General features: G+C 27.5%; 2 protein-coding genes across 2 annotated transcripts; one reads left to right on the top strand and one right to left on the bottom strand.

Moving 5' to 3' along the window:
• Nucleotides 1-7,516: 7,516 nt before the first annotated feature.
• HDAC1 (histone deacetylase 1) lies at nucleotides 7,517-14,241 on the bottom strand. Its single transcript, XM_015511822.2, has 9 exons — nucleotides 13,710-14,241; nucleotides 12,037-12,149; nucleotides 11,834-11,951; nucleotides 11,392-11,747; nucleotides 10,856-11,057; nucleotides 10,482-10,790; nucleotides 10,204-10,378; nucleotides 10,048-10,139; nucleotides 7,517-8,397 (listed from the first exon to the last, which is right to left on the bottom strand). Exons 1-9 carry the CDS (start codon nucleotides 13,753-13,755, stop codon nucleotides 8,333-8,335), a joined length of 1,476 nt encoding a protein of 491 aa, XP_015367308.1. The 5' UTR covers nucleotides 13,756-14,241; the 3' UTR covers nucleotides 7,517-8,332.
• Nucleotides 14,242-14,433: 192 nt separating this feature from the next.
• ND-MWFE (NADH dehydrogenase (ubiquinone) MWFE subunit) lies at nucleotides 14,434-15,747 on the top strand. The gene is made up of 3 exons (XM_015511813.2): nucleotides 14,434-14,648; nucleotides 15,355-15,441; nucleotides 15,522-15,747. The coding sequence occupies exons 1-3, from the start codon at nucleotides 14,550-14,552 to the stop codon at nucleotides 15,618-15,620; spliced, it is 285 nt and encodes a 94-aa protein (XP_015367299.1). The 5' UTR covers nucleotides 14,434-14,549; the 3' UTR covers nucleotides 15,621-15,747.
• The last annotated feature ends 389 nt before the right edge of the window (nucleotides 15,748-16,136 follow it).

The raw sequence follows: 16,136 nt of genomic DNA, 5'->3' as shown, positions 1-16,136 counted from the left end.
TTAAGTCACGTATTAGGTAAGCGTGACATCATAAAATCAAACCACTCGACAGCCCACGAGACTTTTTTTATTTTACTTTTAGACTATGATAAAGTACAATATTTTTAAAAGATTATATATTATACTTCTTCAAAGGTTTAAATAATACTAAATACCAAATGCTCAAAAAAATTTAAAGGTATTGTTTATAGAAACGATTAAAAATTAAAATATACATTATTTTACAATTTGAAATACACAATCTGTACACAATAAGTTGTCGAAATAATGCTTCGAATAAACTTCAGTAGCTTTGGTTGGAAAGTGAATCTAGTTTGTGTATTGAGGAGGTCAAATTTTTAAATTCCCAGTAGTTTTCAAAAGCACCGGGAAAAACAAAAAATCAAAATTACAATAGATATTGGTGTAACTCTCAAACAAATTACTGTAGATCCATGCAATTTTCACGGAATGTTTATACTGGCATTTTCTATACTTGATAAAATTTTCAAAATATTTCAAATCTTTTTAAGTTATATAGAATGCATCTTTTACTGCGTGATATAATTTTTGATCGTGTGTTTAGTTATTGGTCGGCAATTCTTGGGTTCACATGGTTTACGTCACGTATCGAAATATTAACAAACGAATATAAGTCATTATATTAAGTACAAGAATTGATAAAATAAACATAATATGGTGTCAATTTCAAGTTTCTACAGTTATTCGTTTTTGAATAGCAACAAAATAAAAATATCGGTACAAGAGAAATTAAGTGAGTATCCAATGTTATAATTTGACTTTCCAATACACATTTTTTATTTGACAAAATTATACAACTTCATAAAGAATCTTTTAATATTGAATTTTCAAATCTTAAATTTAAAAAGATAAATTTTTATGAATTTCTAACTCGAAATAAATTGAAAATTTTCGTAATTTTTACATATTATGTCAAAATTCGAACTTTAAATGCTTATTAAAAATATTTTGACAATGTATTATTTATATTTTTAATTGAAAACTCCCGTTTTACCTTAACTTTTTTTTTGTTTTTCTCGGGACTTTTGAAAACTGCTGAGAATTTCAAAATTTGACCTCCTCAATACACCAACTAGATTCACTTTCCAACCGGTAAAGCTACTGAAGTTGAAAATCGAAGCATTATTTAGACAACTTATTGCGCACAGTGTACAAAGACACAAAAAAAATATAAAACACGCATTATTGTAAAATCGTTACATTCATCGCTCCATCTGGAATCAAAAAGATCGCGGAAAAGAAAAGAAATTGTTGAGCTGTAAAATAAAAGGGTGTCAAACTCAAAGTATAAAGTAAACTAGGTTAGGTATTATTCAATATTTTAGATATTTATTTATAATATTTATTACCTAGAACAATAGTTTATCCATGTACATTGTTAAAAATTGCAGTAATAATAGTGGATTTGGCATTGGTGCACAGCTAGAACTAGTCTATTATTGCCTATTAATTGGTGTCAAGATATAAATCAGTCCACAATATTATGAATTTAACCGGTAGATTAGATCATACAGCGTGTGTGACTGGATGAACTTGAGTCGTGTTGTAGCTGTCGGGATATTTGAAAATCGTAATAAATTTGCAAGACCGGGAATAGTTATACAAGTGACGTATCTTTGTCACGAGGATCGAGGAAAAATAATAAAGGACGACTTCGATTTGCAGTCTGCAGATTTACCAGTTGACAATTTTAACTTCGACGATGACTCGGAAAATGTTGATCTTTTAGAAAACATAATATAGTAAGACATTATTGAAGGCGGCATGATGGGCCATGGCTTATGCGACAAAATGAAGGAAGATATTTTGTAATCCAAAAAAGGGACAAAACGACGTTGTACAATATTATGCAAAGAGTACTGAGTAATCATTGCTGGATTTACAATACATTCCGATGACTATGGTCAGAGTATGTACTTTCGGACCACGGATACCATAGGCGCCCGTAGAGGGGGGCAAGCTGGGGCATTTGCCCCCCCTGGCTTTTTCAAAATATTTTTTTTTAATTGAATGTTTTAAGATAAATTACTATATACTATACAACAAATTTAAAGTATAAAATATAATATATTGTATACGAGTATGATAAAAAAGGTTATTATTTCAAAACACCTATATAGTAAAATTATAATATTTATCCTCAAATCCTAACATTGCCCCCCCCCCTTTTTTTTTAGAAAAATTTCTGTGGACACCTATATGATGGATACAACACAATGTTGTAAACCATAGCGAAAATTTTTGAGATCCATTATCAAAGGTACATACTCAAATAATTGAAAGTTTTTGACACTTGTTGAGGTTAAAAATTGTGAAAAAATGTGTCGTACAACTCCAGACTTACTTCCGACGTATGATATAATAATATAAAATTAATATAATAACTGTTACAGGTATCTCATTGAGACATAGTGAAGAGGTTTGAATAAAAGTAACACATTTAATGCATTTTTAAGATACATATGTGGCATATATTTTTTTTTCTAATTATTTGTATATAATGAAACGAATAACGAGACAACGACCAACAACGCGCTGATAATATTATATAATTATGTAGTTTTTAGATTCTGAACGAAGTGATGAATGTATTGATTTTACAGTGATGTGTTTTTTTTTTTTTTTGTGTGTGTGTCTGTGTACAGCATAACTATAGTAACCTAAATTTTCCGGTTGATTTGCAACAATTTGCAACCATGGTCTTATAATTTGCAACTCAATACATTACCCGCAAAAGCAATTTTCCCGTTGGGGACGGGGGGTTAGCCAATAATTGGTTAATTGGCTAATTGGTTTTTAGAATTTGCAAACCAAGTGCAAAGTCCAAATGCAATAAATTTACATGAGGGGTTAACTTCATCAAGCCCTCCCACCTCCTCCACATCAATAATAATAATGATTAAAAATATGGCCATGTGTATTTTATAATTTAAATGCATTACATCTATTCCATGCGATTTATATAGATAACGGATTGAAGTGCTTCTGAAACTCGTCCACATACAGCATATTATACAACCTATTATATTTAAAACTATATGGTCATCGCATGGATTAGATGTAATGCATTTAAATTATAAAATACACATGACCATATTTTAGATTCTGAAAGAAGTGATGAATGTATTGATTTTACAATGATGTGTGTTTTTTTTTTTGTGTCTGTGTACAGTATAACTAGTCGAAATAATGCTTCGATTTCAAACTTTGGGGGTGGTTTCCGATGTAAAATTGAAGATCCTTGGTGCATTATAGAGGTCAAAAGTAAACATTTTCCAACAGTTTTCAAAAAAATCGATTTTTTTATATGGTTGTAATTCAAAAACTAATCACTGTAAATACTTGAAATTTTCACCAAATGTTTATGTTAGTGTTATCTATATACAGTTTAATTTTAAAAATTTTTGACTTTTTTTGAGATATTTATAGACCACTGAAATTTTCGATTTTTATGAGAATTTTTTTTTGAAGTGCCGGTAAAAAAATGTTGGACGACCAAAAAAACTTGAAAATTTAATACAAGGTTCCTTATGAGTTGTTCTTATTGTAGCTAAAAAAAATTAAAAATCGTTAGTCACAATTTTTTTTATAAGCGTTTATAGTTTTTTATGTAGTTTAGTAATTTTTACGAAATCTATCTAAAACGCGAAAATTTGCAAGTCATTTTGAAGTTTAAAAATCATAAAATTTTTTCTGTTTATAACTAAGGATTAAAAATATAACACTAAGTTTTCCATAAGTTTTCCTTCAAATAGCTTTAGAGAAAAATGTGTATTAAAAAAAAAATGTAAACCGGAAATTCAAATTAAATTTTTATTAGCATTTGAATTTCAAATATTGACAAAAATTTGTCAAAACCATGAATATTTGCAATTTATTTTGTAGTTCAAAATTCATAATATTGTTTATATCTAAGGTTATAAAATTTGACACCAAGTTTTCCACAAGTTTTGCTTCAAACAGCTATAGACAAAATTTGAAGCGTCATTATAAAAAAAATGTTTTAAGCGCTTGAGTTTTAAATTTTTATGAAATCGCGTAATGATAACGATTTATCCTCAAACGAGTCAAACGAATTTAAATATTATTTGTTATACTTCAAAAATTATAAGTCGTAGATACTTGAAAATTTCACCAGATATTTAGATCGGAAATTAAAAAATTGAAATTTGTTCAATAATTGTACCACAGATTATAACACATATATATTATACGACTATACGAGATGATTATATTGTGATTACGAAATGTTTTCATTGATATTAGAGAAAAATTTGTTTGAAAATTTAATACAAAGTTCCTCATAAGTTATTCTTATAGTGATTAAAAAATTATAAGAATACATAGGCACAATTTTTTTTATAAGCGTTTATAGTTCAAATTTGAAATTTTTACGAAATCTGTCGAAAATGCGAAAATTTGCAAGTAATTTTGAAGCTCAAAAATCATAAAATTGTTTGTGTTTATAACTAAGGATTAAGAATACAACACTAAGTGTTCCATAAGTTTTACTTCAAGTAGCTATAGAGAAATCTCGAAGCGTCATTATAGGAAAAATTTGAGGTGCGTTTGAATTTTAAATTTTTACGAAATAGCGTAACGATAACGATTTATCCTGAAACGATTCTAAATATTTGTTATTATTTAAAAAGTATAAGTCGTAGATACGTGAAAGTTTTATCAGTTATTTAGATTGGCATTTTCTTTACATGATTTAATTTTATAAATATTTTGACTTTTTTTGAGATATTAATAGACAATTGAAATTTTCAATTTTTCCGAAAAATTTTTTTGAAGGGTTGATAAAATTTTTTCGGCCCTATCAAAATACTTGAAAATTGAATACAAAGTTCCTCATAAATTATTCTTATAGTAATTAAAAAAATATAAAAATACGTAGGCACAATTTTTTTTTATTAGCATTTGAATTTCAAATATTGACTAAATACGTAAAAATTACGAAAATTCGCAAATTATTTTAAGCTAGAAATTTATACAAAATTTTCTTTTTAAATCAAAGATTTGAAAATTTTTAATTATCTATAATACATCCTAGACTGACAAATCATCTCCGTTCAGAAAAAAAAATCGTGCCTATGTATTCTTATAATTTTTTAATCTCTATAAAATAACTTATGAGGAACTTTGTATTAAATTTTCAAGTATTTTTATAGGGCCAAAAAATTTTTATCGACACTTCAAAAAAAAATTCTCAAAAAAGTCGAAAATTTCAGTGGTCTATATATAACTCAAAAAAAGTCAAAAATTTTTGAAAATTAAACTGCATATAGATAACACTAACATAAACATTTGGTGAAAATTTCAAGTATTTACAGTGATTAGTTTTTGAATTACAACCATATAAAAAATCGATTTGATCGAAAACTAATTTTGCGTAAAAATTCCCGTTTTTCTGTCATTTTTTTTTTGTTTTTCTCGATTTTTTTGAAAACTGTTGGAAATTTTTTACATTTGACCTCTATAATGCACCAAGGATCTTCAATTTTACATCTGAAACCACCCCCAAAGTTTGAAATCGAAGCATTATTTCGACTAGTTATGCTGTACACACACAAAAAAAAAAAACACACACACATCATTGTAAAATCAATACATTCATCACTTCGTTCAGAATCTAAAACTAGCATATAATAATATACTTAATGTTAATCCAATAAATTAGGCATTAGCCATTATGTTACCTATATGGCTAGCTGTTACTTTATTACTTCATACTTGAACATTAAATCAAAACGGCAAGTAAAAAATGTAGAAGCATTATAGAATAATAATAATAATATTAATAAATTAAAATTTTTTTCTATAACAAAATAATTTTAGCCAATAAGTACTTATGTTTCTAATTTATATTTTAATAAATTATAATAGTAACCAAACAGTAGGCTACTAGGCAAAATATACCTATATATTATGACCATTAATGTTAATTTTATTGTTGTTATTAAGGTTACCTATGTAACCAATGACAATAACTTTAAGGAACAAAAAAAATATTAGATTTTCGTGAACCAAAACGTAATTCATATTTGAACCATTTTGTACTTGTAGCAACCGGAGCCAGTCTCGATGATCTGTTTATTTAACTGAGATCCGTAGAGTAGTTTCTGAAATCATCATATACAAAAAATGTATTCTCAGCAATATATTTTAGTATAGATAATTTTTTAAAACTACAAAGAAACATATATACAATTTTAATTATAAATGTCGAATTTTATTATTTGTTCATCAAGTTTATTTTGAGACAAAAGTAATAAAAAAAGAATAAAACTGATGTCAGTAAAGATTATTCGAGCAGAATAATTAAAAGTCCTACGAATAGATAGCGCTAGTAAACAATAAAAACTACACTACACGGAATGAATAGTAAGTTATGATACATAAAGGACCCCATGATCCTGACATGCCTTGTCCGCACCTTTCAAACACATAACCTAGCAAATTGAACGTTCTGATTTCTGAATATTAATTCAACCACAATTAAACTCTGTAGTCTGTTGTATTTAATTTTACAGTAAATTCACGTACCATCAAATAAGTAGGATAGTAGGAATATTATCTGGTCAAATATAAATATTAAAGCGAGTTGTGTTCAATTTAAAATAGTAATTTGTTTGTATGTAATAGTGCTAACAATTTTCTTTAAAATTAAATATAAAAATAACCTACTTTTTTGATTAGATAATATCCTTACTTTTAAATTTGGAAATAGGTCGATTCACTCCAAAATTAAACATAAAATTAATTATTCATAAAAAACTATTTGCTATTTTAGGCGTAAGTAAGACGAACACAACGTGTGCCAGTATAGCGTCATCTTAATGTATTACACATTTACATTTAAATTGTATATAATATTTTAGTCTGACATTAAACCAATTATTAAACTATTGAAACTGAAATCTGTTGAGCAGATAAAAATGGCTGTTTATTATGCACCAGGATTCCAATATTATTATAGAAATAAACATATAAACCAGAAGGTCTCAAATTTCTAGTGTATACCATATTGTGTTTATGATTTTTCTACTTTCATCGTGACTAAAATAACATTATTATTATGTGTAGCATCCGCTTAAGCGCATGATGTTTTAATCGCTTAAGATAATTGCTATTAAATAATTGATTACATGATAATTCTTGTGCAAAATGTTTTCAGGAATTATTATAATTATACTAATAATTTAATTTTTTTCTTCTCCGTATAAAGAACAAATCATTCCACTCTAGTTCGCAGGAACAAATGAAGAATACGTAATACAAATAAAAGAACAACATAACTCTGGAAAAAATAAAAAAAACATTATAACAAGTGTAAAGAAGAGATGGATCTGGACAAATGGAATATTAATGTAAAAACATTTGATTAGTTTTAGTTTTACATGTTCAATAATCATAAATTTGAATTTAATGCATTCAATTATAAAAATAACACCAACTCATGGATTAAAATGCATTAAAAAACACAGAATAGTTATAAAATAAAGTAATAAATATTATTTATTTTGTTTTATACAAAAAAAATATATATATATTTAGTTATTTAATAGTACAAAATAAAATACATAATTAGGATTGAAAATTATTACCTTACATTAGATCTTACTAATTAATAAAACTAATAAGGTATAAGACTATTATAAATTTGTTACACAAAAAATGGATTACAACTATTTTTAAAATAGCTGACCTGGTAATTTAAATGATGAAAAAAATGTAAAAAAAAATAAATGTTTCCAGAACATGTAAAAATTGTTTGATTGAAAGTTAAGATATGTTAGTCTGTACTATACACATTCCATACTTACCAAATTTACTAAATTTTGTAATGATGAAAATAGTTTAAAAAAGAAAATAAGAATCGTTAACTTTAATAACCACAAATCATAAAAAAATATTTGTTGTAGTTAAACATTCAAATAACACCGTCATCACTTCCATTTGCTTGAAATGCTTTAGCTGCTGAATACACTAATATCATTCCGAAAATTAAAACTAATTGATATACCTAAATATAAAAATGTAGAAACAATTGTGAAAAAATATCTTTTGCCGTATACTCAGCGTTATATCGCAGCTTACTTCATTTTTTCAAAACTTACTAAGGGCGTTATTATTAGAGTTAACAATTATAAACCATAAATTAGTAACTATAAATAAGATAATTTACTAAATTACATTATACCGCCCTAATAATCGAAGTTATGTACACAAATGAATGACAGTAAATCATTGTTTTACTTTTTTTTTTAAATTATTTACAATTTTATAATATAATTTAGTCATAAATTCACGACTTGACAGCATCCTTTTTATTAGAATCATCAGAACTAACAGATTTTTCTTCTTTATCATCTAAAACATATATTAGAAATATTATTTAACACAGTATAATCAAGTAATTTAATTTAATTAATATTACAAACTTAAAATACAATAACAACAATAATTTTATAAATAAAATAAACAGTGTCACACGAGGATTTACACATTGCGATATCTCCCAAAATAATGAAAATATCAAAATTCTAGTTGTAATAAGACTCAAGAGATAAAAAATACAATTATTTAGTATTTTAATGTTTTGGTAAAAAAGTTAAAAAATCACTAAAGCCATTTTGTAGTTTATTTTTCTGAAAATATTGACATTTCAAAATTGTATGTTCGTTAATTTCCTGATTTAAAATTTTTTTTTTAGTTTAGAGAAAAAATGGGAATTATTACAATTTGTAGTGTTATCAAACATGTGAAACACCCGTGCTCGTATGGCCAGCAGGGCGATTTCAGTGTTCTTAGATATTATCATTTTTTATTTCTTCAAGACTAAAAAAAGGGAAATTAATGAAAATACAATTTTAAAATATCAATATTTTCAGAAAAATAAACTCTACAAAATGGCTATCTTTAATTTTATTGGAAATAATTAAATAAAAAAATATATTTTTACATTTTCAAAAAAAAAACATTAAAATAAACTTAATAATTAAATAATTGTAGTTATAATCCCTGTGGATCTGATTATAGAACCAGAATTTTGATATCTCTATTATTTTGCGAGATATCGCAATGGGTAAATCCTAGCGGGACACCCTGTATGCATATTGGATAACCAGCCCTAAATAGTAAATACAACATTGTTGAAGGTTGAAAGTTTTATAAACTGATGCAACATAATTTCATAAAACTACAAGAGAACATAAGTATATAGGAAATATGCAGAACCTACTTGTTCATTAAATTTTAATTTTAAAAAAGTGGGTAAGTGCCTATGCTAGATTAAAGTGGTTATCTAGTACGAATAGCATTAAATTTGATTTCAATGATATAATATTGTTGTATACAAAAATAATTCTGAGGGGAGACGATTTGTTGTCCAGAAAAGATACTGAAGTTGAAAATTAAAGCATTCTATTGATAACTTATCGTGTACAGACACAAATAAAAAATACACACTACATAGTAAAATCAATACATTCATCACTCCACTAAGTATCTAAAATTGAGAAGTAATTGATTTAGAGTAACATAATGTTTCCCTCTACTGTAAGTAGCATACATTATTCTATTAAATTAATTAATATCTATGTAAAAAATAAAACAAGATGTTAACACAAAATATAAAAAAAATTCTCACAATGTGCATTACTACACTAAATAATAAATTCAAAACAAACAATTTACATTCATTAGACAAATCCAATAGTCATTATTTAAAGGGAAAGATTTAGTGGTGATTTATCAAGCGAGCAACCTTCATACAAGACTACAATGTGTTGGAACATTAATTAGTTAATATTTTATGCTAAAAATTAAAAACTACATTCTTTAACAAACCGTTTTATTTTTATGAAATTGTTATTAAAAATGTCACAGTAGTTCTACATTTAAATTTAAAATGACCGACATATACAATAGGAATTTAAAAATTTACATTAAGCTATTACAAATTGATTGACATTTTTTATTATGTTGGAAAAGTCATATAAAAAATAAAAAAGTAATTACCTTTTAGAATATTAAATTCAGGTTCATCTACTTCCATTCTATTAGAGTCCAAACGTGCTTGTTTTCTAGCAGGTGTTACCGTTTTATAAGATCTAAAACAAAAATAATATTATACATGGAATATTATAATAGTAAATATAGTAATAGTGACTATACCTGTTATCTTTTCGGCCACCACCCCCTACTCCAGGAGCCATTCCTTCATCCTCACTATCGCTAAACTCATTGTCAGGTGCAATTCGTTTGTCTGTTATGGACTGAGGATTCCTTTCATCTGGGTTAACATTATCTTCATCTTCAGACTCATTACGTACACCGTCTTCAGGAATAGCTGATAATAAAAATAAGTATTAAATAATAAAAAATCATTCAAGAGTCATGTTTGTATTAAAAATTAACTATTTACTTAAAATGATTAGTATGATAAAATTTACCTTGGACTTGAACTCCTGGAGCGTGAGGTAGCATTCGTAAGTTTTCAAAAAGTCGGTTTTTAATTTTTTCTAAATACTCGGTAGCATTTGTATTGGTCATATTTGAAGGACTGATATGTAGTTTAAAATCAGGTCCAAAGTATTCAAAATAATCATTGTACGGCAATTCATTAGCAATTTCAGCTCCTAAGGCTACAGCTGTCTCATACGTCCAACATCGAGATACATTTCGGATAGTATAACCACCTCCACCAACCATCAGAAATGGTAAACCATATCGTTTCACAAATTCGACACATTTACCATGACCTAAAAATATTCAATGAAGTTTTAAGTTTTAAATTTATCAGTTTATTAAAATAAAACTATCATACCTTTAACAGTCAGATTGAAGCATCCAAGCCTGTCTCCTGTAAGTGAATCTGCTCCACATTGTAAAACAACTGCACTAGGTTGGAACGTCTCCATTACTTTAGTAATTATAGGTACGAATATTGATTCATAACTATCATCATCCATTCCATCTCTTAAGGGAATGTTAACTGCATAGTATTTTCCTTTTCCAGCACCAATGTCCTTAAATAAAGAAAACATTACAAAATAGTTAATAAACATTTTTTTAGTAGACAGAAAAATATTAACATAATTATGCACATTATACACTTGTATTAATGTAGTAACTGATAAAACTTTTGAAGACAAATAAATTAAAAATTCCATAATACATAATACAAAATAAACAACCAAAATTAATCAAAATATTAATTTGATACATACTCAACTAAATTATTTAACTGCATACATAAATCTAATGAATTATGAACATTATCATTTTAAAGGTATTTAAGAGGCTACATAAGAACTAATTCATTAAATGACAGGTCAATTATTTTACTTTTCATTAACTTACTCTGAGATCACCAGTACCAGGAAAATATTCGCCATATTTATGGAATGAAACTGTCATAACTCTATCAGTAGTATAAAATGCTTCTTCAACACCATCACCGTGATGAACATCAATATCAATGTACAATACTCGTTGATGGTATTTAAGCAATTCTAATATACCAAGTACAATATCATTAACATAACAAAAGCCACTGGCTTCAGATTTTTTAGCGTGATGGAGACCACCTCCCCAATTGATACAAATATCTGCAGATTGCTTATTTAACTTTACGGCTGCTGCTACTGAACCACCCGCAGATAGCTGACAAAATTCGTACAAACCATCAAAAACCGGACAATCTTCACCCACATTGACTATAAAAAAAGGAAATAACCATCTAAGTTTATTTATCTTAACCAATATTTACGGATATATTTGAGTAAAAGTGATAGTTACATACATCTTTGCATCTGTTTGTTATAGTCATTCATATTATCTGGACGAATACTTCGTAAAAATCGTATATATTCATCACTATGAAATTTGGTCATTTCTTCTGCAGTTGCTTTATGAGGTCTCTAAATCATCAACATGAATTTTATTAGTAAATAACTAATTGAAAAATATCATTAAAATTAAAATAATATATCAAACTTTATTTACATATATTTCCATTTTTCGATATAAACCATAATTTAAAAGCAAATTATGAGTCATTCGAATCCTATGTGGTTTCATAGGATGACCTTGTCCATAATAATAATTCCCTATATCACCTGCAAAAAATTTAAAATAGTAGGTTTCATAAAAATATCTGATTGAAAAAGTTTTTGGTCAATTAAAAGCAAGCATAAATACAAAAACTTTAATACAAATTTAATATTACTAAATTATCTTATACAATACCTAATTATTTATATACTATTTAGTATTTTAGAAAATGAAAATTTAAGATAAACAAATTAGCTCGCAAAGTAAGTATATATTAAGTTTTAAAAATACATCAAGATAAATAAGACGGCTGGGTATGTATAAGCAAGTGAAAAAAAATCAATTCATAGAACTTATAAACATAACATAATAAACAATAGGTAAACATCTTTTAACTAGGTACTTATTTACTACATAATAGATATGTGTAGTTATATTTGTTTCAATACTATACAAAATGTTATGCAAGCTTAAATTTACATAATTAAATAAATATAAAAAAAAAAAATTAAAATTAATTTATATTTAGAATTTAAAGTTCTTGTCTGATTTAACTAAAAATGAAACATAATTTAAACATTTAAAAACACAACAGATCATAGAAAAATATAAATTCAATGTACAGTAGTATAAGTAAAAGGTATCTTGGCTATAATGATTATAAAAATTAATCAATTAAGCAAATAAAAGTACGATCAAACAAACATTTTTACTGTTTGAGAGTACCTAGTTTATTTTAATTCATTATTTATTTTTTAACGTTTGTTAGTCAAAACTATGAATATTTGCTAACACATTATAGGCACATAAAAATAATAAGTGTAAGATGAACTATGCTTACCAAAGAGGAGATTTAAGTTAAAATCCCGATTTAAATCAATACTGTAAGTTTTAAAATTTATATTTTATCAAGTGAGGTGAGGTAGTTTAATGCAACTTAACAAAATGTGTAGGAATATAAGTCAAATTTCAGAATTTATATTTAATATTACACCTATACCTAATTTGCATAAATAAAAGTTTGACTATAAATAATTGTATAATCAACTAAATTACATATAATTACTTTTAATCTTTACATAGAGTAATTAAAGTCATCAACAATTATTAACTAGCGTATTCAGTGTAGGTAGTTAAGATTTTAAGAAATAGGTAGTTTCTACAGAATGGAATAAATTTAAGATTTTGACAAAGACATAATAGCACACATAAGAGAATTTCAAAAAATTATTGTACTTCTTAACATGTGTATAATTATTTTGTGTGCATAGAAATACTAAATGTAACGATGATAACAAAAAAACTGATACCTAACTTGAATAATTTAGCTTTGTAAGTGCCTGCCATGGTTTTCCTGTATACAATGTTAGAGATAGTTACTATTATGCAAATATCATCTAGAAATATAGGAAAGAATTTAAAAAAAAGAAAACCTAAACAGACTAGGTATGGCTACAACTTTATGCCGGTTGTGCAGAGACTAATGACAGAGCCGGAGAAACACTTGAACTGTAGCTGGCCAGACACTATAACAAGGGTCGTCTAGGTTGTTGCTGGAGCGTCGGAAGCATTGAACGGTGACATCCAAGGCATAAAACAATTTTAACGATTTAAACAATACTCACTGTCGTAATAATAACAGACTCTCTTTTTGAACGGAGTGATGGACATTGCGGCGTCCTAGGTCAGGCCGATGAATTAGGTAATTCTTGGAGTTATCGGAGTGCGTGTGGCGTACGGCTAACTAGGACCCCCCAAAAAAAAGCGCGGGCCGTCGACGGTCTGGTGTTGAGATCCGGGGGACACAATTTATCCGTCAACAATACATGCGTGCGACCAACGGTGAACTGGTATTGGCGGTGTTATTTGTTGCGCACGGACAACCGTTGAAGAATATACCGTGGGAAACGAACAGAATTAAAAAACACGGCTTAAAAAATTAAAATACCAACACCAGTGACGCCGCTAACGGTGCACGGGCGGATTATGCGGACTAGTGATGTGATAAAATGTAATTTAAAAAACCGTCGGCGTCGGCATAGACCGGCAAATTATTATTGTTATTTACTATTTACTATTTAGAACATCGCCGTATACGCGAGTCGGAAACGTAAAAAACGCACCGTACATTTTGAGCAGCTAATGTGATCGGAGCCAATCGCAAATGGCCAGTAAACAAACAAACGCCATTGAGATAAACAGTGCGGCCGCCGGGCCGACGATCCGGTCTGGAGCCGTGGCAGCTGCAAATTTGCAGCTGCCACGGTCACATTCGGTTGGTGAACGTGTTCAATCATCTGTTGTTTATCTCGGCTCGAGGTCGTCGCCGTCTAGGGTTATTTTTTATGATAAGAATAGAATAAAAAAATATTTGGATGCGGAATACGGATTGAAAAAGAAATTCGGCTTACAAGTACGACGGATTTTTCAAATTTCATACCGTTTGTACACGGGGTGACTTCGAAATGTGGTACGAAGCCTTACCGTCCGCCATCATCGTGTACGTGCTGTTGAGTATACCTGACAAGATCAACTCTTTGTCAAATAAGTTGGTTTACAATAATGTGAGTATCTGCATTCCCTAGTCTCACAATATATATAAATATATGGATAAATAATTGGATAATTACCTTAAGATTAAGATAATTCTGTTAGCGCTCTCATTAACATTTACTGACGTAAATTCTTGAAGGGTACAGTCTGGTAAAACTAAAAATCTATTAAGTAAAAAACCACCGTTGACCCCTGCCCCAGATTACGCCTATTGGCATTGCTAAATACTTTTTCAACTTATATGTGACATTCATAGGCGCCCGCTGAAATGTTTCTAGGGGGGAGCAGTGTTAGGATTTGAGGATAAATATTATAATTTTACTAGGTGTTTTAAAATAATAACCTTTTTTATTATACTCGTATACAATATATTATATTTTATTATATTACAACTTATTTTATACTTTAAATTTGTTGTATAGTATATAGTAATTTATCTTAAAACATTCAATTTAAAAAAATATTTTGAAAAAGCAAGGGGGGCAAATTCCCTAGCATGCCCTCCCCTGCGGGCGCCTATGGTAACATTTGCATAATGACTGATACAGTTTTTAATTTGTAGGTCATATTTTTTTTTACCAATAAATTAAAAGTGTTTATACTTAGTAAAAAGTAAATTCCTTGAATAATACTTAAATGTTTATATGTTGTCTTGGACAAACTTAACATTTATAATAAAGACATTTTCAAATTTATGATATATATATATCATTTTAGGTTTACAGACGTGATATTAGTCAACCATGGCTTCAAAGATATTATGCCAGAGACTGGGAATTAACTGGTGATCCATACAAAGCACAAGTAATATACACATATTTTATTCTAATTCAAAATTTAATGTTAAATAATCCTACATTTTACAATGGTAATTTTAATTTAAGGGCCTTGAAAGTTTATCAAATAAGCCTTCAGTTACTGGAATTGATTGGCATAAATATGGAAAAGGACCAAACCACTCATTCTATGGCACAAAATTGTAATGAAAACTTATTAATTTGAAAGATGAATTGTAGCTATAACAAATAATTTAGAAAGTTGTTTATGGAAATTGTGAAAACCATATATCTTGCTAAATATACTTAATAAATATGTAACATAATATCTAAATATGTACTTGTTGTATTTTAATACCATAATTGATGTCTGATAACAATAATTGTACACAGATAAGATTTTTGAATTTCATTGATTTTTTGTTTTTTTTTTATTCCAAAGCTGAATATTTTCCTTAATTATTTCGATTAGGTACTAATAATCAATTTATAAGTTTTAGGTAAGTTTAAAAGTTTAAATAAACAAAATGAAATAAAACCATACAAAAAATTTTAGTCCACTGATTTGCTTATTAAAATTTATAACTATAATTAAATTCTAAATATTTAAATTGTAATGTTAATATTATCTAAAAAAAGCATAAAGTTATACACTAATACACTATAACCTCTTAAAACTGAGGAAGAAATCTTTTATTGAAAAAAATCAATGAACATTAAAAT

This window comes from Diuraphis noxia, unplaced genomic scaffold (assembly GCF_037042655.1).
Source record: "Diuraphis noxia isolate RWA-SAM2 unplaced genomic scaffold, SU_Dnox_SAM2 contig0002, whole genome shotgun sequence".
Taxonomy (NCBI): domain Eukaryota; kingdom Metazoa; phylum Arthropoda; class Insecta; order Hemiptera; family Aphididae; genus Diuraphis; species Diuraphis noxia.
Note: the sequence above shows the minus strand (reverse complement) of the source record. Positions and strands in the feature narration are given on the sequence as shown.